Here is a 26635-nt window from a genome sequence, read left to right as displayed (position 1 = left end):
GTTGATACAAGCAAAAAATATTAAATGCAATATTTAAGCAGTTGACTGCAGAAAACCAGTACCGAACACAATAAAATATACCCGGGAGTACATCAAGAAAGAGATTCAAACAATAAAATTAAAATCCTTCACATACTTAATTTCTACTTAGTCTTAATCAAATGAGATGGGTGGATTACATGACTTCTTCCTGCATCTTGGCTTTTATGACCAGTACTCAAAATGACAAAGTGGATTAGACTAGTCTGAGGGAGACGTAAGCAGCGATCTTATTAATTTCAGTTAATTTTACTCATCAGGTTCTCCAAAACTAATGTGATGTATCATACGTGTGGTGATTTGTATTTACACCTTACCTAGTAGTTGATCATGCGTTTGATAGCCTCAAAACACTTCCATTTGTCAGGGATATAAAAGGGTTCAAAAATGTGAGGGAAAGGTGTATCATAGCCACACACCCTGGTGATTGGTGCCTCCAGGTTTAGGAAACATTCCTCCTGAAAACAGAACCATAAGACAATTGAATTACAACTACATGAAAAGTATGTTTGGGCAAGAAATAGGCCATATGTCCAGATACCCAGATAATCTGAGGACAATGACACTTTTTTTCATGATTTGCAAGAAAAACAACCAAATACTGCAGCTAATTTTTATTACTTATGTTCTTCATAAACTACTGGCAGAGACTTTAAAAAACCCCGACCACTCTCGTGTTATTGTCTTATATCCCATCTGATATTGAGATTTAGACAACACTCTCCATGGGAAAGGCAGAAAAACAATAAAATGTGACAAAATTCCCACACTTTTATTTAATCTAAGCCACCCAGTAACTGCTATTCTAGACAGCGCACAAAGCCCATATACAATAATGCAATCATTCTCATTTATCTTCTGATTTCACCTACAGTGAGTCAGAAATAACTTGAGATATGTAGGATGAGCAGGACATAATATACAGATCTTCATTTCAATAAGTCAAATGCAGGACATGAAAACGCTCATGTTTATCCTCCAATTTATAGTCATTCGAGTTCATATTTCCCTATTGCACAAAAGTTACCCCTGTGGTAAGATGAGAAAACTGCTCAGATATGCATGAATCCATCCAACTGCTTTTCACTAATGGATTAACTGTTCTTTTTTTTTATCATCAATACACATTAACTCAAGGACAAAGATGAAAAATGTTTTGGAAATATTATTTATATTAATTTTTTAATGAACAATGATATATAGAAATCTCGTAAGTGTTCAGACTCTTTATTTAGTACTGTAAATGTACTGTAAAAGCAGCAGCTTCTAGCCCATATGGGCAAGTCTCTACAAGCTTTGCACACCTGGATTTGGGCTGATTCTCCCATTCTTTCTTGCAGATCCTTCAAGGGATTTCAGACTTGATGTGAATTGCAGATTTTACGTTTTTCCACAGACATTCGATTGGCTTCAGGTCTAAACAATGTTGTCTTTACTATGTGCTTTGGGTCACCATCAAGACAATTTGTGAACCTTCACTCTAGTCTGAGGCGGTGTGCAATTTAAAGATCTTTCTGTATTTGGCTGCATTTAGCCTACACTAAATCCTGTTGAATTACCTCTGCTACTGAACAATATCACCATAGCATGCTACCACAGGGATTGTCTTTTTATTTTTATTCATGGATCAAGCAATACCTGGTTTCACCAGGAGTACTTTTTTAAAGTTAATTCCAAAAAGCTTAAATATTGTCTTTTTTTCTCCTCAGATTGCCTGCCATGAGCATGGATTCAATGTGTGAACACAAGAAAAACATGAACTCCACACAAACAGTAAATTAGGCTCCTACTAGGAACCCTGGAGCTGTTAGGCGCCAACGCTATCCACTGCACCACCAAAAAAAGCTCGTCTTTCATGATACGCTTGGCTCCAGAGAATATTGTGCCCACTTGGACAATTGAAACATGAACATAAAAGTAGTGAAGTAGAGCAAAATCGCATACTGAGCCAGCATCTCAGAGTTTAGAAATGATTGCAAATAGAGAGGATATATGTTAAAAGAAAGAAGCAGAAATGTACTGAGCACACACATAAAAATGTTCCTTTGATTCACCCATGACATGCTTTTGACACGAGCATGCAGTTCTTCTCTTCCAGGATATCAAACAGGGAACATATAGCCTCCCCAGCAGCTCCCGTGAATCCATTCTGTTTCTATTATACGCTGAGGATTTATTAAAGGGTTTTCTAACAAAAACTTTTATGGACAAGAGCAAAAGGAAGTTGATGTCACTGCAACAAATACAACAAAAATAACAGTACAATAACACAAGTATAAAAGTAGAATAAAAAAAATTTATGGAGTTACAGTGAGGAAAATAAGTATTTGAACACCCTGCTATTTTGCAAGTTCTCCCACTTAGAAATCATGGAGGGGTCTGAAATTGTCATCGTAGGTGCATGTCCACTGTGAGAGACATAATCTAAAAAAAAAATCCAGAAATCACAATATATGATTTTTAAACTATTTATTTGTATGATACAGCTGCAAATAAGTATTTGAACACCTGTCTATCAGCTTGAATTCTGACCCCCAAAGACCTGTTAGTCTGCCTTTAAAATGTCCACCTCCACTACATTTATTATCCTAAATTAGATGCACCTGTTTGAGGTCGTTAGCTGCATAAAGACACCTGTCCACCCCGTACAATCAGTAAGAATCCAACTACTACAATGGCCAAGACCAAAGAGCTGTCCAAAGACACTAGAGACAAAATTGTACACATCCACAAGGCTGGAAAGGGCTACGGGGAAATTGCCAAGCAGCTTGGTGAAAAAAGGTCCACTGTTGGAGCAATCATTAGAAAATGGAAGAAGCTAAACATGACTGTCAATCTCCCTCGGACTGGGGCTCCATGCAAGATCTCACCTCATGGGGTCTCAATGATCCTAAGGAAGGTGAGAAATCAGCCCAGGACTACACGGGAGGAGCTGGTCAATGACCTGAAAAGAGCTTCGACCACCGTTTCCAAGGTTACTGTTGGTAATACACTAAGACGTCATGGTTTGAAATCATGCATGGCACGGAAGGTTCCCCTGCTTAAACCAGCACATGTCCAGGCAGGTCTTAAGTTTGCCAATGACCATTTGGATGATCCAGAGGAGTTATGGGAGAACGTCATGTGGTCAGATGAGACCAAAATAGAACTTTTGGGTCATAATTCCACTAAACGTGTTTTGAAGAAGAAGAATGATAAGTACCATCGCAAGAACACCATCCCTACTGTGAAGCATGGGGGTGGTAGCATCATGCTTTGGGGGGGTTTTTCTGCAAATGGGACAGGGCGACTGCACTGTATTAAGAAGAGGATGACCGGGGCCATGTATTGCGAGATTTTGGGGAACAACCTCCTTCCCTCAGTTAGAGCATTGAAGATGGGTCAAGGCTGGGTCTTCCAACATGACAATGACCCGAAGCACACAGCCAGGATAACCAAGGAGTGGCTCTGTAAGAAGCATATCAAGGTTCTGGCGTGGCCTAGCCAGTCTCCAGACCTAAACCCAATAGAGAATCTTTGAAAGGAGCGACAGGCCAGAAACTTGACTGATCCAGAGAAGATCTGTGTGGAGAAGTGGGCCAAAATCCCTCCTGCAGTGTGTGCAAACCTGGTGAAAAACTACAGGAAACGTTTGACCTCTGTAATTGCAAACAAAGGCTACTGTACCAAATATTAACATTGACTTTATCAGGTGTTCAAATACTTATTTGCAGCTGTATCATACAAATAAATAGTTAAAAAATCATACATTGTGATTTCTGGATTTTTTTTTTTTTTAGATTATGTCTCTCACAGTGGACATGCACCTACGATGACAATTTCAGACCCCTCCATGATTTCTAAGTGGGAGAACTTGCAAAATAGCAGGGTGTTCAAATACTTATTTTCCTCACTGTATGTACAAATCTGCAACCATGTATTAACCATGTATACAGTATATTTCCTAATCATATACAATATTGTTTAATGAGTGAGGGTTTCCCATAATGTTTATTTTTTCCACAAAAGAACATCTAACACTACAGTATATTCTTCTCCTTACCCCCATTTACCTTCAAATAATCAGCCACGATAAAACTAATCAAGCAATGTTTCAATTGGCACTGTTGCTGAATGTGGCATTTTGAGATGTTGAACAAAATGAATAGTTCTGTACTGCTATCTCAAGCCCAGGACACCTCTGCTACCTCATCAGAGAAAAAGAGCCTTGCTTTTCAATGTGGTCAGATCCTGCTTTCACTCCAACCAAAATGACAGGCACTATTTTATCTTTTCATTCTGTCCATAATTTGCGGTCAGACGCCTTTCTGGTGCTTTGATGAGGTTGCTAGACACTTGGTGATTAGTGGCATTGTCCAAGCAGTTTAACCTTTTCTGTTCTTTTTTGGGTGGTTTGTCTGTTTATTTCTTTCTGTGTTTGATGCCAAAGCCACAACCTCCCACTGAAACAAACCCAAAGCAGCTACATGATGTGCAGAATCATAAATTAGGTGACCACGGACGATACGATACGATATACACCAAATGCTGTCCATTGTGAAAAGCGTTATAGAAATAAACTAACTTGATCCTGATCTAAACCTTTGCATACCAGATTAGGGACCATGCATTTGCATTTCCACTTGGCATGTGATTTGTTTTTGTGTGCAATGACCGTGACCTATTTTTGCAGGAGATAAGAAAGATCACTTTGGGGGAATTGTTGGTTCAAGATGATCCGTTTACCAAAAAATAAATAAAAAATAGATTAAAATAGACTAAAATAGTCCTACATGGTGGACTACTTTTATTCTTTGTAGCATTTAAAAAAAACATTTGTTCTCAAGATTGCAATAGAATTTGCTCAGACGTTCTCAAGGCTCATAATTTAAAAGCGTTTAATTGCTATCAATGTCACATACAGTGCCTTGCGAAAGTATTCGGCCCCCTTGAACTTTGCAAACTTTTGCCACATTTCAGGCTTCAAACAAAGATATGAAACTCATTTTTTGTGAAAAATCAACAACAAGTGGGACACAATCATGAAGTGGAACAAAATTTATTGGATATTTCAAACTTTTTTAACAAATAAAAAACTGAAAAATTGGGCGTTCAAAATTATTCAGCCCCTTTACTTTCAGTGCAGCAAACTCTCTTCAGAAGTTCAGTGAGGATCTCTGAATGATCCAATGTTGACCTAAATGACTAATGATGATAAATAGAATCCACCTGTGTGTAATCAAGTCTCCGTATAAATGCACCTGCACTGTGATAGTCTCAGAGGTCCGTTTAAAGTGCAGAGAGCATCATGAAGAACAAGGAACACACCAGGCAGGTCCGAGATACTGTTGTGGAGAAGTTTAAAGCCGGATTTGGATACAAAAAGATTTCCCAAGCTTTAAACATCCCAAGGACCACTGTGCAAGCGATAATATTGAAATGGAAGGAGTATCAGACCACTGCAAATCTACCAAGACCTGGCCGTCCCTCTAAACTTTCAGCTCATACAAGGAGAAGACTGATCAGAGATGCAGCCAAGAGGCCCATGATCACTCTGGATGACCTGCAGAGATCTACAGCTGAGGTAGAAGACTCTGTCCATAGGACAACAATCAGTCGTATACTGCACAAATCTGGCCTTTATGGAAGAGTGGCAAGAAGAAAGCCATTTCTTAAAGATATCCATAAAAAGTGTCGTTTAAAGTTTGCCACAAGCCACCTGGGAGACACACCAAACATGTGGAAGAAGGTGCTTTGGTCAGATGAAACCAAAATCGAACTTTTTGGCAACAATGCAAAACGTTATGTTTGGTGTAAAAGCAACACAGCTCATCACCCTGAACACACCATCCCCACTGTCAAACATGGTGGGGGCAGCATCATGGTTTGGTTTGCTTTTCTTCAGCAGGGACAGGGAAGATGGTTAAAATTGATGGGAAGATGGATGGAGCCAAATACAGGACCATTCTGGAAGAAAACCTGATGGAGTCTGCAAAAGACCTGAGACTGGGACGGAGATTTGTCTTCCAACAAGACAATGATCCAAAACATAAAGCAAAATCTACAATGGAATGGTTCACAAATAAACATATCCAGGTGTTAGAATGGCCAAGTCAAAGTCCAGACCTGAATCCAATCGAGAATCTGTGGAAAGAACTGAAAACTGCTGTTCACAAATGCTCTTAATCCAACCTCACTGAGCTCGAGCTGTTTTGCAAGGAGGAATGGGCAAAAATTTCAGTCTCTCGATGTGCAAAACTGATCGAGACATACCCCAAGCGACTTACAGCTGTAATCGCAGCAAAAGGTGGCGCTACAAAGTATTAACTTAAGGGGGCTGAATAATTTTGCACGCCCAATTTTTCAGTTTTTTATTTGTTAAAAAAGTTTGAAATATCCAAGAAATTTCGTTCCACTTCATGATTGTGTCCCACTTGTTGTTGATTCTTCACAAAAAATTACAGTTTCATATCTTTATGTTTGAAGCCTGAAATGTGGCAAAAGGTCGCAAAGTTCAAGGGGGCCGAATACTTTCGCAAGGCACTGTACCTCACCAAATCCTGCTAGAGAGACTCACACACCATCATGCCTTGCACCCTGTGTAGCACCAGGGTTCTGGAGGAACGTTGTCTCGCTTTTACTGTGTACTGGGTACCACTGTGTATAGTAGAAATAACAACAAAATTATTTTGACTTGACAGTAAGATATATGGCAAATAAACCATTTTACATCAAGATAAATCTCTTTCGTATATCTTTAATTTGTTTAGAAACCAAAGAAACCCAAATTCAAACAAAGTGTGACAGTCACTAAACATCATAATGTAATCATAATGTAACAGCAAAAAAAAAAAAAAAAGACCCCAAATACAGTTCTTCATCCACCAAGTACAGTTCAAGAGCACACACTAATTATCTGCATTTTAGTGTTCATGAATATTGCTCAACACAGTTGACCAATAAAGTTCTACAGTTATTGTCCATGTTCATCCAACTTCATGAGTTGTCTGTTAGTCACCCAGGGTAGCAACCGCATCTGTGAGGAATTCATCATTTCCAGATTCTAGAGAGGAAAAGCATAAAAGGAACAGTTACATCAACATGTGTCTAATTCTGGAGAGGAGAAAAATGTGTTGATACAAGCAAAAAATATTAAATGCAATATTTAAGCAGTTGACTGCAGAAAACCAGTACCGAACACAATAAAATATACCCGGGAGTACTTTAAGAAAGAGATTCAAACAATAAAATTAAAATCCTTCACATACTTAATTTCTACTTAGTCTTAATCAAATGAGATGGGTGGATTACATGACTTCTTCCTGCATCTTGGCTTTTATGACCAGTACTCAAAATGACAAAGTGGATTAGACTAGTCTGAGGGAGACGTAAGCAGCGATCTTATTAATTTCAGTTAATTTTACTCATCAGGTTCTCCAAAACTAATGTGATGTATCATACGTGTGGTGATTTGTATTTACACCTTACCTAGTAGTTGATCATGCGTTTGATAGCCTCAAAACACTTCCATTTGTCAGGGATATAAAAGGGTTCAAAAATGTGAGGGAAAGGTGTATCATAGCCACACACCCTGGTGATTGGTGCCTCCAGGTTTAGGAAACATTCCTCCTGAAAACAGAACCATAAGACAATTGAATTACAACTACATGAAAAGTATGTTTGGGCAAGAAATAGGCCATATGTCCAGATACCCAGATAATCTGAGGACAATGACACTTTTTTTCATGATTTGCAAGAAAAACAACCAAATACTGCAGCTAATTTTTATTACTTATGTTCTTCATAAACTACTGGCAGAGACTTTAAAAACCCCGACCACTCTCGTGTTATTGTCTTATATCCCATCTGATATTGAGATTTAGACAACACTCTCCATGGGAAAGGCAGAAAAACAATAAAATGTGACAAAATTCCCACACTTTTATTTAATCTAAGCCACCCAGTAACTGCTATTCTAGACAGCGCACAAAGCCCATATACAATAATGCAATCATTCTCATTTATCTTCTGATTTCACCTACAGTGAGTCAGAAATAACTTGAGATATGTAGGATGAGCAGGACATAATACACAGATCTTCATTTCAATAAGTCAAATGCAGGACATGGAAACGCTCATGTTTATCCTCCAATTTATAGTCATTCGAGTTCATATTTCCCTATTGCACAAAAGTTACCCCTGTGGTAAGATGAGAAAACTGCTCAGATATGCATGAATCCATCCAACTGCTTTTCACTAATGGATTAACTGTTCTTTTTTTTTATCATCAATACACATTAACTCAAGGACAAAGATGAAAAATGTTTTGGAAATATTATTTATATTAATTTTTTAATGAACAATGATATATAGAAATCTCGTAAGTGTTCAGACTCTTTATTTAGTACTGTAAATGTACTGTAAAAGCAGCAGCTTCTAGCCCATATGGGCAAGTCTCTACAAGCTTTGCACACCTGGATTTGGGCTGATTCTCCCATTCTTTCTTGCAGATCCTTCAAGGGATTTCAGACTTGATGTGAATTGCAGATTTTACGTTTTTCCACAGACATTCGATTGGCTTCAGGTCTAAACAATGTTGTCTTTACTATGTGCTTTGGGTCACCATCAAGACAATTTGTGAACCTTCACTCTAGTCTGAGGCGGTGTGCAATTTAAAGATCTTTCTGTATTTGGCTGCATTTAGCCTACACTAAATCCTGTTGAATTACCTCTGCTACTGAACAATATCACCATAGCATGCTACCACAGGGATTGTCTTTTTATTTTTATTCATGGATCAAGCAATACCTGGTTTCACCAGGAGTACTTTTTTAAAGTTAATTCCAAAAAGCTTAAATATTGTCTTTTTTTCTCCTCAGATTGCCTGCCATGAGCATGGATTCAATGTGTGAACACAAGAAAAACATGAACTCCACACAAACAGTAAATTAGGCTCCTACTAGGAACCCTGGAGCTGTTAGGCGCCAACGCTATCCACTGCACCACCAAAAAAAGCTCGTCTTTCATGATACGCTTGGCTCCAGAGAATATTGTGCCCACTTGGACAATTGAAACATGAACATAAAAGTAGTGAAGTAGAGCAAAATCGCATACTGAGCCAGCATCTCAGAGTTTAGAAATGATTGCAAATAGAGAGGATATATGTTAAAAGAAAGAAGCAGAAATGTACTGAGCACACACAGAAAAATGTTCCTTTGATTCACCCTTGATATGCTTTTGACATGAGCATGCAGTTCTTCTCTTCCAGGATATTAAACAGGGAACATATAGCCTCCTCCAGCCTCTCTTACTTAATAATGAGCGGTTAGGCCTGTATAAGAAGTTGTTTGTTTTTGGGGGTTTTTACAAGCACATTTCCCATTTCTTTTGATGCTTTGTTGATTACCCATTTTCATGACTTCAGTTTTTCCACAAGACCTTGCAAACATTGTGTATTCCTCGATAAAGCCCCTTTTGAGCAAGCGCAATTAAGGAACATGTCAAGGCTTTAAATAAACATTCAGCTAAACCTAATCGCCGTCATTAGTCAAAAATGCTATTGGTCAATTCATATGTCAGAGCAATTTGTGGGTTATTGAGGTTGTAATCCAAATAATTTTCACAGTGCACTTTCAATGTTTAAAACAAGAAATGATGTCTGTAGGAATGGATATACTGCCAACAGCATAATCTAAATGATATCATTAGTGTTGAGAAACTATTAATAACACCGTTTCTTAGTGCTGATGTTGGTATGGAATTGTAAGGATGAGATGCACCCGGAGCAAAGCTTATCATCAACAATATAATAATTCCACAGGGAGCAACAATTCAATAAAATCCTCACATATTCATTTAAATGAATTGAGAGAATTTAAATTGTTATTCTTAATGACGACAAATGGCAAATTATTAGAGCCCCCAAAGAATGTCTGAAATTAGAAAAAAAACCAATAAAATAACAAAATACGATTCTTGTTCAAGATACTGATCAAGAACTGTTAGTCGCCACCTCCAAATAGTTTGTTTATGCTTTATGTTTTTAATATTGTTTATGTACTGTACATGAATTAGGTAAAAAAATAAGTAAATTTCTGACGAATATTAAAACAGCAATAAAAAAAATATTTTTTTGTAAGAACTCAAACAAGCCATTCTTCATCTCTCAGCTGAGAGCCTGCATTTCCACAATACCAGATATGTAGCTAGAGGCCATTCTCTTCACATTTGAAGGCAGATGTAATTTTATGTCATTTAGCCTCAGAGCAGATAAATCCACCTGCCAATCCAGGATATGTCTGGACAACAGCTTCTCTTCAGCACTGGTAATGACAAGAGCACTTTTTCTTGATTAAAATAAATTCTTCAAATACGATTACTGGAAGAGCACAAAAAGTGTGCAGTCTGGTCACAAGCCACATCTGGACAGTGAGTTTCAGCAGAGATGTAGTTTTACTAGAATCAGTGTTTATCTATGATCAGTGCATGATTACATGCAATATACTTTAAATGTGAGAGTAAAAATAAGACAACATTGCATACGAACTCTAGAAAATGTTTTGCTTTGGGGTGTAACTTAAAAATATATTTTAAAGCTCAAACACTGCAATCATACATGTGGTCCAAACGTCTGTAAAAAAAAAAAAAAAAAAAGAAAACATTAGATTAAAGATTACTGAAAGTGTGCCATGTGGAAATGTCAACAATACTAAGCATACATTGGCAGAAAAAAGAATTGATAACTGCCTTCTAGTGGAATCCAAAGTCAGATGACAATAGCCACATTCTGGCTTCCACTGCGTTCCTGGTATTTCCTTATTCGTGAATGTCTATTTAAGAACATTTCTTATTTTCTGATATAGCATTTAGTGACTCGATGCTTGTTGAGTGTAAAACACGCAATAAGATGTTTAGGCAGCAATATTTCATATTGATTTTGTGCTCATGTTGATAAATGCTGACTAAAGAATTATTACACAAAGGCCATGAAAATGTTTGAGAAATATAAATGCAGCATAAAATCTATAACTCATTTCACATGTGTATGTGCCTGATCAAACCAAAAATGAGATGAAATACGGACAATATTTGTATGTTTTTCTGATCGGACTTGTGCCATTTGCCACATGAATGTGATATTTGTAAATACATTTAGTTGGTCTTCATTTTCTTTCCCCCACAAAATATAATCAAACTAAAATCCACATTCTGAGCACTAAAACTCAGACCAGGGACTAAATAAGGATGAAAAAATATATACACTGTAAATATACATTTTTTATATTTATATAAATATTATATCTATGTAAGTCTTTCTCTGGCGGCTTTCTTTTTGGCGTTTCAAGTCCCAACTTAAGTCACAATCGATTTCCCTGTGATCTGCTCAATCAATCAATCAATCAATCAAGTCTCTGTCTGTCTGTCTGTCTGTCTGTCTGTCTGTCTGTCTGTCTGTCTGTCTGTCTGTCTGTCTGTCTGTCTGTCTGTCTGTCTGTCCTTTTATGCATTATTACACAACTGTTTGTTTCAAACTAATGTAATCATTATTTGTTTAACGGCTAATCTTATAAACCGAAAACACTCCCAAATTGCTGAATAAGTCGTGGCTTAGTGGTTAAGGCGCTGGACTTCTGATCGGAAAGTCACAACAGTCATGAAATTTAAATCCAAGCACCATAAAGCTATGACCGCTGGGCCCATGAGCAAGGCCCAGCGGTCCTTAACCCTTAACTGCTCAATTATATAAATGAGATAAATGTAAATGGCTCTGGATCATGGTGTCTGCTAAATGCCGTAATTGTAAATGAATAATGCAATCAGCTGACTGTGCTTTTTAACAGTCCACAAATAAAGAAGAAAAATAAATCAAATAACTTGATTAGAAGGCTATAGGTCCCTGAGAACTTAAAACCCTTTTGTTTTGTGAGAACACTTCATTATCTAAAAGAATTACAAAGCCAGGCACATCCAGAGTTAGTGTTAATGATCACCAACAACCAAAAACAACAAAGACATGTTAAATGTGGAGCATGCGATTTCTGAGAACACCATTGTTGGCTGTATTTGATTACTTCAATGTGCAAGATGCAAAACTTAAATGACCCGTTGCGTTGGCTGGGAATTCTCGACTACGTAGGTCAGTTTTTTAGATCTCAAACCAAACAATTTAGCACTTCTGAATATTTAAATGATACGACTGTGATGCATTTTTACTTTTTAGATAACCCACTTCTGCAGGAGTAAATGACTGATCAACACTTTCCAGCCACTAATCAAAACAAAAGAAAAGGAATGGATAGTGCTATCAAACTAAATGCAATCTTAAATTTCACTGCTGTTTGCACAATGCTCTCTCTAATCTATCTAATGGAGACTTCATGACTCTGTAACTGATGGATTTTTATCTTAATTATGTCCTGAAATGCACACAAAAATCCCTTTATGCAAGAAATGATCAGTACTGAAGAGATGTGTGTCCTTCTTGGGAAGACAAGTCCGTAATATTTCCATTAACAAATTCTTCCAATGCTAACTCAAGCTAACTCTGCCAGTCATTCAATATCATCTTATTTTTAGTTTATAAACCTGCGTCCTCTTCTACACACACACACACACACACACACACACACACACAGGTTGTGAGTAGGGTTACTCACTTTGATGTACTGCTCATCACCACAACTCAGGATTAAGTGCTTTCATAGTTTAAAGTTTAAGTCCTATTGATTCAAATTACAAGCCACTGGCATCAATCGAAGATGACTAGGTCAGGCAACTGGGCTCGTGTTAAATGTGGTAGGTCTTCTCTGAAGTCAGTGTGTAGTTATGTGTGCTTTTTAGGAGCAGCTGGTTATGGTAAAAAAAATTAAAAATAAAAAAAATACTGCATGTGGTTCAAGTTTAATGCTTAACCCAAAGCTGGTGGACGCGTTCTGGGAGGTAAAGATATCCATCCTGGCAAAAAGCATTCGCTCGGATATTTGGGAAGTTGACTGATATGAACATCCTTGAAGAAAAAAAAACGAGTAATAGCATTATATCTTATACTACATACCCGGGATGGTTTGCCGCTTTTTGAAGCTTGCATTTATCTGGCGCCATGGCTGCATTTTAAACCAATTTCACCGAATGTGTAAGAGCTTCCACAAAGGTCAATGCTCGTAAATGCATTTTTTTAAATATTTAGAACAAATTTCTAGAACACACCTTTGTGATTAACAAATTCCGACAAAGCAGGCATGTAGTGTGTGCTAAACAAACAATGACTGAGACTCTGTAGAACAAGAAACAGATGAGTGACAAGAGCAGCCTGAGTCGAAAGTGTTATAAGAGAAGTGTCAGAAAGACACTTTTCACCATCCCTCTCTGACTACCCCAAAAGCCCATTCAGTCAAATCACGTGAGCCGAGCCTTTTAGTCTTCCTCATACACACGTGCACACACCTCATAATGCCAAACAATGACACATGACGCAGCTCCAGTCAGGACAGGATGCTTTTATCCCCTCGCACAATTCCAACTGCCTTCATGAGCAAAAGAGAGAAACAATAATCCAACAAATGAACTATTCCACTGAGGTGTCCAGGAACGGCTTGATCGACCTAAAAATCCCTTTGTTCCAGCCATGAATCCAGAAATAACAGGACACAGCACTCCTCTCCCATTCTCAGAGAGTCACTGTAAGACTTGCAAGTTACTGAATTGAAGTTCCTTTAATAGTCTTGCAAATCAGACAGTCTTGCACTTTTCTTTAATGATCGTGAACTGGGCACAGATTCAGAGGCTACGACTAGTTTTTTTTGCATGTGGTGCTCAGGTGGGCAAATCAGAAGTTCAGGTGGCTCAGACAGCCAAACTATAATTCCACTGTATCACGTTTTTATTATTATTATTATTATTATTATTATTGCCTGCAATCTCACCCGCTTATAAATAATACATTCTCACTTAAAAGGATGAAGAATTACCACAAGGGGGTGCTAACAGTAATTTAGTAGCTAGTAGCCTGATTTCAATTACAGCGACCACAATGGTGTTGCTATGTGGCATATTGATTTGTTAAGAACTGCTCAAGATTACAAAGCATCAAGGAAAAAGCCCAAACAAAACAAAATCTACAGTAGCAAGACAGGGCACAGTTAAAGGCTGATTACCGTGCTTAGAATAAGGGGTGGGCAGTCGATACCCCAGTTTCCCAGACCACCTCGCTGTATGCTTCTTGTTCCTGTTGTATTTTGTGTCACATGTATCTTGCACCTTGTCATGACTTGGCTTGATAGATAGTATGTACACATCATGCTGCTATACAGGAATTAAGTATTTCATTCAAATTTATATACAAAAAAGGCATCATTCTGAAATGAAAGACAGTGATGCCTTTTTTGTATATAAATTTGAATGAAATACTGTCATGACAAGGTGCAAGATACATGTGACACAAAATACAACAGGAACAAGAAGCATACAGCGAGGTAAAGATAGCTAGAGATCAGCGTATGGTAATTTTAGTAACAAAACCCAAAAAACAGAAAAAAAGTGTATGTAGCAGTAGCCTCTATACACAATGAAAATGTGAGTAGGCAAACTACGAATTTTAGTTGTTCATACTCAATATAATTTTTACAGTTACCACTCTAATGCTGTTGAAGAAAGGCCATGGATGTGTCCCTTTGGGGTGGGAAATGTAACAAAAATATGGTGCAACGATGCTCTACAATACACACAATCTATCACGATATACAAATTTGCTAATAATTGATTAAAACGCAATCTACTTTGTGATAAAGTGTAATGCGATTTTAAGTGCAAAAGATGTATTTTTAAGTGTAGTTTAAAAGTTTTATATAATCGCTGGCAACAGAAACTGATTCAAACAGCTTTTCAGAAAATGAGCCATATTCACTGTGTTAGTTTGACTGGGTGGTGGCGCCTGTAATAAAATGTCTGCTCTGTGATAAAACTCACATCCGGACAGCATTAAATTAACGCAGCACAGGCACGTTCTACCAAGTTTCTTTTCCTACGAATCAGAATGTTTGTTTTATACATGATTGCATTTCTGCATCGCACATTTATATATACAAATCTATAAGCATATTGGGGCATATGTGATTATAAACTTAACATAACTACAAATACTTTATGGAAACATTTTGCATGGTTCATCATTGATCATGCTAGATTCTTGTTTTTGGTCCTCTTTGGTCCTTTTCAAAACAAAGTTACACCCATGTGACAGGCACTTTTTCTCCATTACTAATGTTGCTGCAAACACTTTGTTAGGGGTCAAGAACACCATAATCAAACTCCTTCTAGTATAACGTCTTATAGAAACATCTTGTAGGCCAAAATACACCGGCATGACTTATTCCTATTCCTCATTCAGCAACAGACAATATATGGACAAAAGTATTGGGATCTCCTGCCTTTTCAAGTCATAAAGACTAAATACTGAATGGGATGTTCAAAAAGAACATTTGAATCATATGGTCAGGTGTCCACAAACTTTATGGATAAACACCTGACCATAACATTCATATGTGCTTTTTTAACATCCCGTTCCACATCTACTCTCTGTTTGCTGTCATAATAACCTATAATAACCTTTTGGAGTGTGATTGTGGAGATTTGTGCTCATTCAGCTACAAGGACTTTAGTAAAGGCAGGTACTGATGTAGGATGAGGAAGCCTGGGGGTGCATTTCAAAAGTATTTACTAGGATTAAGGTCAGAGCTCTACAGCAGCCCATTTAAGATCTTCCAGTCCAACCCACTTAAACCATATCTTCATGCAGCTGACTTTGTACACGGGGGCATTCATGTGCTGGGACTGGTTTGGGTCTTCTAGGTCAAGGAGGGGAAAAATGTAATGCTATCTTGTTGAAAGACCTCCTATACAATGGTGTGGTAACATCATTAGACATCCTCCAACATTGTGGTTGGAAATGTAAGGTGTCCCAAATCCTTTGTTCATATAGTGTATTTTGTGGTAAGGTATATAGATTAAATATTTAGGTTAGCTCTATAATGATAATAAGAGTTATCATTCAACTGGCTCACAATAAGGCTATACATTTCTTGATATTCTCAATGACACGCTGTTTTTTTTCGATCAGATAAAAGGAAGGTAGTTTGATTAGGTCATTCTCCAATCCAATGCATCCAAGTCAAATGACATGTCGCTGTTTTGAGATGGAATTCAAACAACTTTTTTTGTGTACTAAGTTTCTGGCATCATCCATATAAAAGCCTTATTTTTAGTCCTCCCTAGTTTACTTTCATTATATTGTATAAGTACACAAGGCAAATCCATCAGGCTGACTCATCACCTACCACCACACAAACAGCCCCTAACCCAGGTAGCACATGCATTCACTATAAACACAATTACACACACTTTCATTCAGTCAGATTGGCTAAACATCTCATAAATGTTCAAGACCGACCTAAAGCTTGAGATTTACTTTATCAAAAGTTCATAACATACAAATCAATAAATACTCTGCATGTGGTACTGTGTATGGTTCTACACATGACAAATAAAATTGGAATTTAATACTACTAAATGGCTCCTTGTTAAATCTCAGAGAAAAAATGAGGTTATGGTGGTCGTGTAAACTGCACATTTACGAGACTAATGTAACTGGGAAAAGTCTAGAGAGAGTTTTTGTTCAGAAAGAGTAAAATGATTTATAAATCCTCTAAAACACTCACCAAGAACCATAAAAAGGTGACAGAGAAAAAGAGAAGAAAGGAAAAAAAAAAAAAAAAGACTCAACACGACTACGCAGGCTAAAATAGCGTCAAAGAATTTAAAAGTTACACGTGAGTGAAAAGCGGATCTAAGTCTGTGTTTTGCAGGTCCCATAAATAAACTCTATGACCCAAAATCATCCTTATTACAGAAGTGGATATACAATGGCAGTGGGAACAGACAGAGGTTTCATTCTGTGAGCTATGATAGTAACCACAGCCTCGATGATACACCAGCACATGATCATTTACTAGCATATTTTAGTTAACTAGGTTCTTCTGTCGTGGGTATGGAAAAAGGCAGACATGCTGAATGTATTAATACATTCATTAATATCTAGCTACTTGATGTGTTTTTGTGAGACGATGATTACTCTGGAATAATTAACATCAATTTAACAGCAATTTAAACAGTTAAGGCTGTTGCAAAAAAGAAAAAAAGTGCTCTAGCTTCCTGAGGACACTGTGGAACAGTGGTGGATGAAGTGCACAAAGCAGAGTAAAAGTACTTTTACTTGAGTAAAAGTAGAGATAAAAAGTAGAGATACTCTTCTCCCAAGCGGCCTAGCTCGTGCCAGTCATGCTGATCACACACACCTGACTCTCATTCACTCACTCATCCCATCTCCTAGTTAAGCCCCTCACATCCACACACTCGCGGTCCATTATTGTTTGTGCATGAGCGGTCTGTGTAATCGCGTATACGTATCCCGCGTAACTTTGTTTGCGTTTACTTCGGCTTCCGCCTCCTTATCCGCATTACAGGTTATCTCGAACCGCATGACCAATCAAATCGCGGCAACGCTGTTGTGTAAAAAAAAACTCCAAAAACACGTCCATGCACATTCTCATTTAATAACGCACATCATGTACATAAAGACATTTTAAGCACGTTAGTATATTGCCGCCATATTGGTTTTCGTTTATCTCGATCATCGGTTATCTTGGCGCTTTTTGGTGTCTCCTAGGCCCTCGACATAACCGGGTTCCACTGTACTATGATTTATTATGGCTATAATGTTCCTATTATTTTTTATCATAAAACTCTTTGCTTAATCAACTCCGTTATGTGAAAATACTTTAATGTTACTCTTCACACACCAATCTTATAATAAAAAGATATTAATGAGTTACTGAGTAAATATCACCAAGCAGCAATGGCAGTTCTGGCTTGAATGAAGTCCTGGGTGAACCACGCCGTGACCCAAAGTCTCCCCCATTGATTAGTTTTAGCTTTGAAAAGCTCCTCTCTGCTTCAGCTACCATCACCGGATGTGTAACACCTATTCTCAGAGCAGTCCACAAATTTGGAGACATTTCTGAGGGCTCCATTTTATATATAAATATGCATTTATTGCACAATTAAATACACGTCATTCTGCACAATTGATCAAACTCTCAAAACCAATAACTAAACAACTCCTTGTCTAATTGTAGTCAGAAGATGCATACAACATCTCTTTCCTTATAATATATGTATTTTAAACTAGTCTTTTAATCTGCACTGCAGATTCTCCTTACTGAACTTAGTTCAGGACCTTTTCAGTACAATCACAGAAAATCTTTAAGACATCACCTCATTCAACCAAACCAATAACTGCTGTTTAACTACAATCCAACTAGTCTAGTTAAGTTAAACTGTTTTTGTTGCTACACACATTATGATAAACTACATATTATAAATAATTATGTTATGCAGCTAAAAGAAATGTTGCTTTATGAGTAAAAGCATAGCAGGCAACATGGCATAACTGTAGGTGATAAACAGTTATTGGCCTATTTCAGTAATTGCATTAGTCTATACTATTATATATATGATCTATACTTATAATGATCTAAGTAATAGATCAGTGTTTAGTTGAGTAAAGTAACATATTTGACTTTAAAATGTAGTGAAGCTACATGATAAGTCTCCCCAAATGGCCATACTTGAGTAAAGTAACGATATGGAAAAAAAACAACTACTTAAGTACAGTAACGAATTGCATTTACTTCGTTACTGTCCACCACTGCGAACTATCAAGCAAATAATACACTTAAGCTGCCAGTATGTATGGTTTTTACCTGCACTGTTGTTGAGATCTCGGCAGCGAAGCCTCCAGTCACTGGAGCCTCATGACTGATCAGCAGCCTCCCCGTCTTCACCACTGACTAGGAAAGAACATATTAAGACATACAAGACATTACTGACTTATACCAATTAATGAGTCATGCTAATAAATAATCTGGTGAGTGTTCCTCACAATCCAACTTCTTAGATGCCCTGGTAAAATAATATATTAAAATCAGATAATATACATTTTGTTTAACATGCTTGAATTCAATTAATTAAAATAGTTTTTTGTATTTTTGAATCAAATCAATATTATTTTAATCAGCTTGTCATCAGACTTATTTCCAATCTGTATTAAAGAACATTTTGTTTAATATTTAATTATATTTTTTCATCATTTAAATATCAATTAAATGTATAAGCGGAAATGTAACAATCCACCAAGACCTTACACACATAACTTATTGCCGTGCTGAGCTTTCTTGTTGTTTGATCTGGTTAGGTCTCGAACTCAAACAGTTACAAGCTTAGACCTGCAGGTTTCTATGGCAACTTCAGGCCCTGTGGAGGGCACCCACAATGCCTTATAATGACCATATGTTTCAGTGTTTAAATACAGATTACAAATACACTCAAACACACCAGGCTGCTCTTAGCCTGTTAAAAATAAACATGCAGCCGCAGCTCTGAGCCCTTGACAAAACAGCCACAGGATTAGTCAGAGCTGAAGATGTTGGAAACGGGTCACCCTGCCACCAGTGAACACAGCATCTGTCGTTTTACACTCAGGAAAACAGGAGGTCAAACACACCTCTGCGAGCAGGTGCTGCCTTACCAGAAAGCCAAAATCATCAAAACAGGCAGGGTTTTTTGTTTGTTTTGTTTTTTTAATTGCATTAACTAAATTCAGAACGAAGGCCTTTTATTTGAAGGCTGGCAGGTGACTCACACTCCAGACAGAACACATCAGTGTGCACACAAACGGGGTGGAGGAGAAAAAGAATAAAATAGGTGGCACACCCCAAGTTTATTTGATAGGAAGCTAAGCTACTTCTGCATGTTGTGTCCACTAAGGATAATGATGTGATGGGAATGTAAAGTGAGGCCTGCATGCTGGTGTAGTCTGATGAACACAGTGATCAAGGACGGCAGGCATCTCATCTCACTTGACTGAAGCCCCACATTACTGCAGGAGGAAAAGGCTCCACCCGCAACATACCACAGTGCACAAGACTCTCCTGTCTCGCAGATACTTCAATGCCTTTCTTTTGACTCTCCACCTTCTTACCACCTATACTTATTCTTAATTTTCAATTTAATTTAATTTGTATAACACATTTAACAATGCCTATTATAAAGTATGTACGCCAAAGTACTAGTTGATTCTAGGCAGGTCTCACAGGATTGCTTAATTCTTAACTATATTAAACTGCCTAATGATTGTTTTGCATGAATTGCTGTCATTTAAAAGCTTGTGTTGATTTTCATTTTGGCTAAAGTAGCGCTTTAGAGTTAAGCTCTCCATTCCAATGGTGAAACATGGTGGTGGCAGCCTCCTGCTGAGGGGTTCTTCTTATTGGCATTAACAGAGACACTGGTAACTTGAGAGACATGTAAATGCAGACAAATACTGGATCCCTAAAGAAAACCTCTTTTAGAGCACACAAACTCAAACTGGAGTAAAAGTTCACCAACATGAAAATGACCCAGAAAGCAAGACTGGAGTAGCTTTAGGGCACATCTTTATGTTTTGAGTGGCCCAGCCAAAGCCCCGACTTATCAAACATACTGTATGTGGAAAGATCTAAAGAAGGCAGTTTATTTTTTTCTCACCATCCAATCTGATAGCTCTTGAGAGGATCTGCCATGAAGAATAGGATAACCTGCGCAAATCCAGATGTGTACAGTTTTTCGAGACATATCCAAGCAGATTTGTAGCTAAGTGCGCTACCAAAGGGGTTTCTATAAAGTTCTATAAAACTTTTTCCCATACAATTTCAACATTAATGATTAAGTATATATGAAGTGTAGAAAATGTTTTTAAATTATGTAATTTAATGCCAATTACATCCATTCAAAATCAACTCCACAAAATAAAGTGTGCAGCAAATAAAGAGAACTATATTATATATATTTAATTTCAAGAATCAGCTCCATGCTGCACTACAATGCTTCTTAATATGATCTCTTAAGTGTGAAATAGACTACAAAATGATGAGCCAATATGGATAATGAGAGCCGACATGCCATGTGTCTGCAGTGCCGTTACTGAGAGAACACACTGAGCAGCTGCGGTATGCAGTGGTTTCTCACGAAGGCTGGTTGTGAGCAGATGTGGAGAGAGCTACAGCACTGATCTGGGGCCAAACTTTAGCTATGCAACCTCTCCACTGCAGCAGTTAACCTCTTTTTGCGTTGCTTTAATTTGATCAGCCTTTCTATGTAAACAGTGTTTGGCATTTGTGGTATAAACAGTCCTTTGGATGAATTACAGACATGGTGAGAAAAAGTAACGTCTGGAAAAGTGGTGTAGACTATATACCCACAAGCTGCTAGCTAGAGCAGTTACTTAGTATGCAGCGTCAATAATAATACAATAATAATTCATCATCATTATCGTCTTCAACATCTCATTACAATGATCTGATTTTATTTATATTTAATAACCTTATCCAGGTGTCAGTGCTGTAGTTAATCTGTGGTGTATCGTGCAAATATTGTGCTTCCGTTTCATCTTTTACTTAGTGAAACAAAACTAAAACAGCACAGGCATGGATGTCTTTTTTTTTAATTTTTTTTTTTTATGCATCCTCAAAGCCAGATTGAAAATGTGAACAGTGGAATTTCCTCCCTATGCAGATACAGTCCTTGTACTTTTCATTTAATAAAAAGACACCAAGTCAAGGTGTTGAGAAGTGATATCATAAACCACGGGCAGTCACTATTATTGATGCGTGTTGTTTCTAATTTAAATGTTTTAAATAATTCTCCAGAAGAGTCGCTAAGATTCAAATATGAAGCTTCTGTTCTGTTAGCTGTTCTATTTTTATTTTTTTCCTTTGCTTTGAGATATTTTATGCAGGTCGCCTCTGGTGTGTAGCAATTTCTCCATCATATTAATGACCTGTGCAGATGGAGAAAGTCTAGGTGCTGGAAGCTGGGCCAATCCTTCCCCCACATGGTGCTCTACTATGAAGATGCTGGGCCAAGTCCATAGGCACATGGAGGCTAGGAACAAAAAGCTCCCTGCAGGTTCTACCATTTGCAATCTGATATCATCGCCTACCACAGTCCACTCCTCTTTCCACACACTACTGTGCTACTGTCGAAATAAACCTCAAGGTTCAAGAGCTGCCAGGGTTTTCGAGACTGATCCTCAAGGCTCTGATGAGACAGTTTTATCTTGATGTAGCTACTGATAACTGGGTGTGTTAGTTAGATTAGGAGACTATACACTAATTAAAGTACAGCATCTCAGTGTAAAGAGAGGGGTTTAAGGCACAAAGTTTAAATAGTGGTCAAATGCAAGTTAATAATACAAACAATATGTTATTAGTTATTATAAGATGATGACTTCCTATTTATATAACTAAGGAACTGCCAAATCAGTCAGTCACAAATAAAGAAATTGCCATGAAATACAATTATTTTAGCTATTTATGACCCACATATTTATTATATTTATTAATATTTATATAGACAAAAGTACTGGGACACCTTTTCTGCAATATGTGGTTCTTCTCCAAGCTGTTACCACAAACCTGGAGGCACACAACTGTACAGGACATCTTTGGATACGGTATAATAAAAGTTTGCATTCACTTGAACTTGGAAACCCAAACACGAAGATGGCATTGAACCTGAACATGGCAAAAATGAAGATGTTGTTTACATGGATTGCAGACGAAGGGTCAAGTGGCCTGCTAATGATCTCTGATCTCAATCCTACTGAACAGCTTTGGGATAAATTGGAACATTGACTGCACCCCAGGCCTTCTCAGATCATCTGCATCAGTATCCGACTTTACTAATACCCTTGGGGGCTGATAAACACAATTGTCCACAAGCACACTCCAAAATCTAGTGGAACTTTTTTCCAGAAGGGAATTATAAGAGCAAATAGGAACTAAATGTGGAATATGATGCTCAGAAAGAACATACCATACTTATGATTAGGTGTCCACAATTATTTGGCAATACAGTGTATATACAGCAGATTTCTGATATAGGGGTGCAATAAATAATGGAGAAAAAAGCCACAGTGGAAAATTTGCCATATTCAGTGCTTTGCAAATCCGTTGCAATCCATGAGTTTTTGTCCCAAATGTTATTTCTTCAATAAATGGATCTCTGATCAAATTCTAATGCCCCTGAAAAACTTTACTACTATGCTCCACATTACTGTCTTCCTGCATGTGATGTAAATTCTACCGAGTTTGCGGTTAAAATTCTCCGGCAGAATTAAGAAGTCATCCTGCTGCTGCCGACAGCAGACACATCATAAATAAAGGTACAGAAGACGGTTCCAGTAGCAGCTATCTTTGTTCATGCCACCAAGATGATGAGGTGGTAAGCTTCAGATAATGATCAGTTCCTTGTTTTCTCCACATTTTCCTCTTTCCAGCTTTGTGGTACTGGCTAGTCTTCATCTCGTCAGCCCACGTGACTCTATAGCAAACTGTAACCTGACCTTTCTGTGCTTGAGGCTCACCAGAAGCTTCTATCTTGTGGTAAACCTTAGTCAAATCTTAGGTCATGCGGGTATATACTTGCTCTTTATAGCCCTGACACATACATGCCTATATTCTGGATACGGTTTTCACTCAGTTGAACCAGTTTCCCTCCACGAACCCATTTATCCATCATGCATAATTGTGGCTCTCTAAGGGAGTTTGTTTCTTCTATAGTCACTTCTGTTCCATGTCAATCAGTTGTTTTTGACACAGCAAATGCATCTCTAATTGGCCCATTATTATCTTTTAGCCTCATAGTCTGCACTACTCACATTGACACATGTAACTCATTTGGCATTTGAATTTACAGAGTTTCCTTATGGAGTCCTTATCCATGTGTGTCACTGCTAAAGCATGAGCAGATTTATGGGTAATCCTGACTGACAGCTATGTGTGGTGGGCCCCAGGATACTCTCAGCCCAAAGCAACCCAAACACATTCCCCAGATTCCTTCTGACATAAATATTCCAGGACCGTAATTGTGGGACAGAAATCAACCCTTGGTAGCCATCAACACTTGACTGGCAGAATCAGGTCAAGATCCAGCGGAAAGTTTTGTTTTGCTTTCTAATACTGGTGCTGTGATGTAGAAAACTGAGTAAAAAAAACAAAAAAAAAAACACCATGGATCATGAACTGCATAGTTGGACTGCACACAAGGCACGATTCAGCCCATCTACCAAACGCTGTGCTGCTATTTTTGTCACTAAATATGCTTCTTAAACTTTCCATCGTTGGAATGTATTTTGCTGAGTAGTTGAAATGGAAAACTAAATAAATAAATAAAAGCACGTTAAAGTTTTAATCTAAAACTGGACAGTATTAGTTTGCTGAAGAGTATATACATATACAAGAGCATCTATGGAAACTAAACCCATTTAGTGCATTTAATTTCCAGATTACATCAAATGCAATACTAATATATAAATAGTCATAAATAAAAAAAATATCAAAATCAATTTCAAATAACGCTAAAAAAAGGTAACGGCACTGTACGGCGTTTTCTTTATGTCTTGGTTTGAAATGATTCTTTGGAAACTTTGTTGTGTTTTCTTTGGGCTGAATCTTCTCCTCCCCCCTTGCTGTTTTCTCCAATTTCCGCCATTTTTTTTATTCTGCAGCGTCTTCTATGTTACATGTCCAGTGCCCTCCAGAGTTTAGCGGGTGGTGCATCAGTAATAATGGTCCGTGGGGAAACATTCCTTCGTGTGCAGTTCAATAGATAAACAAAGCAAATAATTTGCCTCGATGTTTTTTGTATTGGAATTACTTGAGGAATTGTTTCAGCTCTAGATTGCTTTGGACAGATGCACAAAAAAAATCTGTATCAATGTCTTGCTAATAAATGTGTATAAGAAATGCATGTGTGTGGTTTGATGTATGGTTTGAGGATAACGATTGTTTAATTAAAGCCATAACCAGCTGTAGGATCACACTGCAAGCGAGCCACACAACTGTCAACTCTGTTGCCTAGTTGGTTGAGTTATGCCTCATCTTCGAAAAGTCCTGCCAGAACCAGACAGCCCACAGCCTGAGATAAAAACTGGGAGGAATATATATAGTCTTCACACTAAGGAACATTTTATTTTACTAGAGATCAGAAGTCTGAAAAGTATATCCTCTTCACTCTTCACTGAAATTACACTCAAATTGTGTTGTGAGTAATCACAGTCAGTGCTTCATTCAGACAATGAGTTTACAAAAACATGTGCTGAGCATTATGAGCAACATTTTTCTTTCTACTGCCCAACACTCCATATTTGCATCTGGTCTGTGTTCATACGCTTATGAAGTGTGCAGTGTTTATAGCAAGGGCACTGTCAGCAGCATGTGCTGGTAGCCAACAGCTTATTTACTTCTGGCCATTCGATACCACTGCTGTCCAGCTTTAGTTTGACCCGAGTAACTCTGGTGAATGAAGACAGAAAGAAGGAGGGTTTTTTTTTTTTTTGGACTCCTGCTCATATACTTACTTTTCTTGATCACATACACAATTCTGGTTCCTATGGTTTTATAAAGAGATGTTAGCAGCGAGGAGTTCTAAACATATGAATTGTGGGCAGTTCTTTATATCTGTTGGTGCTGCAATAGGAATAGAGTTCTAAGAAGCAGGGATTAGGGTGTGGTTTAGTAGACTTTATCCTCATATACACTCATGTGAAGTGGCCTCTCAAAGACTTGGGCACCACATCAAGATGTAAATTGACCAGACACTGTGAGACCGTCACCAGTACTAATCAACGAGAAGCATTGCACAGTAGCTATGCACACAGAGCTACTTAAAATAGACCAAAGCAGTTCCTGCACACATACAGAAGAATGAAAAAAACTACTGTGTTCGCCTGCCACAAGCTGACAAAACATTAGTATAGTTTTTGTTTTTCAGCTAAGAAAATTTTATATACTCACTTTAATTTTTCCTATTCTCAAAAAAATGTTAGATACAGCAAATAATTAGAAAGCATAAACATTTATGTATTGAAATAACAATTAATAGACAACAGTTTACCCCCCTCAAAAAAAAAGGTGTCTAGAGGTTACTGTTCAACTCTGATTATAGACCATTTTTACCTCAGTAGGCTTGACAATGTTTTTTTTAATGCATCTGTACTAAAACAGCAAAATAAAGTACATTAAATATCACTTTCATCATTGAAATAATCACTAAAATGCTAGAGTTGGCACTGAGTTGAGATTTCAACTTCTTGTTTCCTGCGGCCAAACCCGGGTCTTTATCAGCCAGAAAAAAACATTTTGGACTACTTTTTGGCAAAAAATTTTTATTGCCATCCCTAATGAATATAGATAAACAATGCATACCTTAAGTTAAACTAAGTTACATTCCTTTCTTTATTCACACCTGTTTCAAGTAAGAAAATCACTTTCATAGAATCAGTTAGGATTCATGTCACAGGTACATATGTCAACGGACACCTTCTCCTTTTTTAATTGAAGTGCTCTTTTTGCACATTTTAAAACTGTATCCTTTAAAGTATCTATGAAAAATGTGTAAACGCTGACAGATCCGCCCGTAAACAACAGATCACAAGTTCACGTTTGTGAACACCTCTTATACAGAT

At 37.6% G+C, this 26635-nt stretch overlaps 1 protein-coding gene and 1 long non-coding RNA gene across 2 annotated transcripts in view; one reads left to right on the top strand and one right to left on the bottom strand.

Annotated features, from left to right (window-relative positions):
- Window positions 1-4562: 4562 nt before the first annotated feature.
- On the top strand, window positions 4563-7005 carry LOC310730782. The gene is made up of 2 exons (XR_014534955.1): window positions 4563-4931; window positions 6559-7005. It is a non-coding gene; the product is annotated as an uncharacterized lncRNA (long non-coding RNA).
- Window positions 6760-26635, bottom strand: part of bckdhb (branched chain keto acid dehydrogenase E1 subunit beta) — a 51857-nt gene continuing 31981 nt past the window's right edge. The window contains exons 9-11 of the mRNA XM_083547830.1: window positions 18834-18920; window positions 7507-7647; window positions 6760-7081 (exon numbers count right to left, since the gene is read on the bottom strand). Of these exons, the coding sequence (XP_083403956.1) occupies window positions 7507-7647; window positions 18834-18920 (228 nt within the window). The 3' untranslated portion in view covers window positions 6760-7081. The remainder of the gene's footprint in view (window positions 7082-7506; window positions 7648-18833; window positions 18921-26635) is intronic.

The sequence above is a fragment of the Silurus aristotelis genome, assembly GCF_946808225.1.
Source record: "Silurus aristotelis genome assembly, chromosome: 1".
In the NCBI taxonomy this organism is placed as follows: Eukaryota; Metazoa; Chordata; class Actinopteri; order Siluriformes; family Siluridae; genus Silurus; species Silurus aristotelis.
This window is presented reverse-complemented; position numbering and strand designations above follow the sequence as displayed.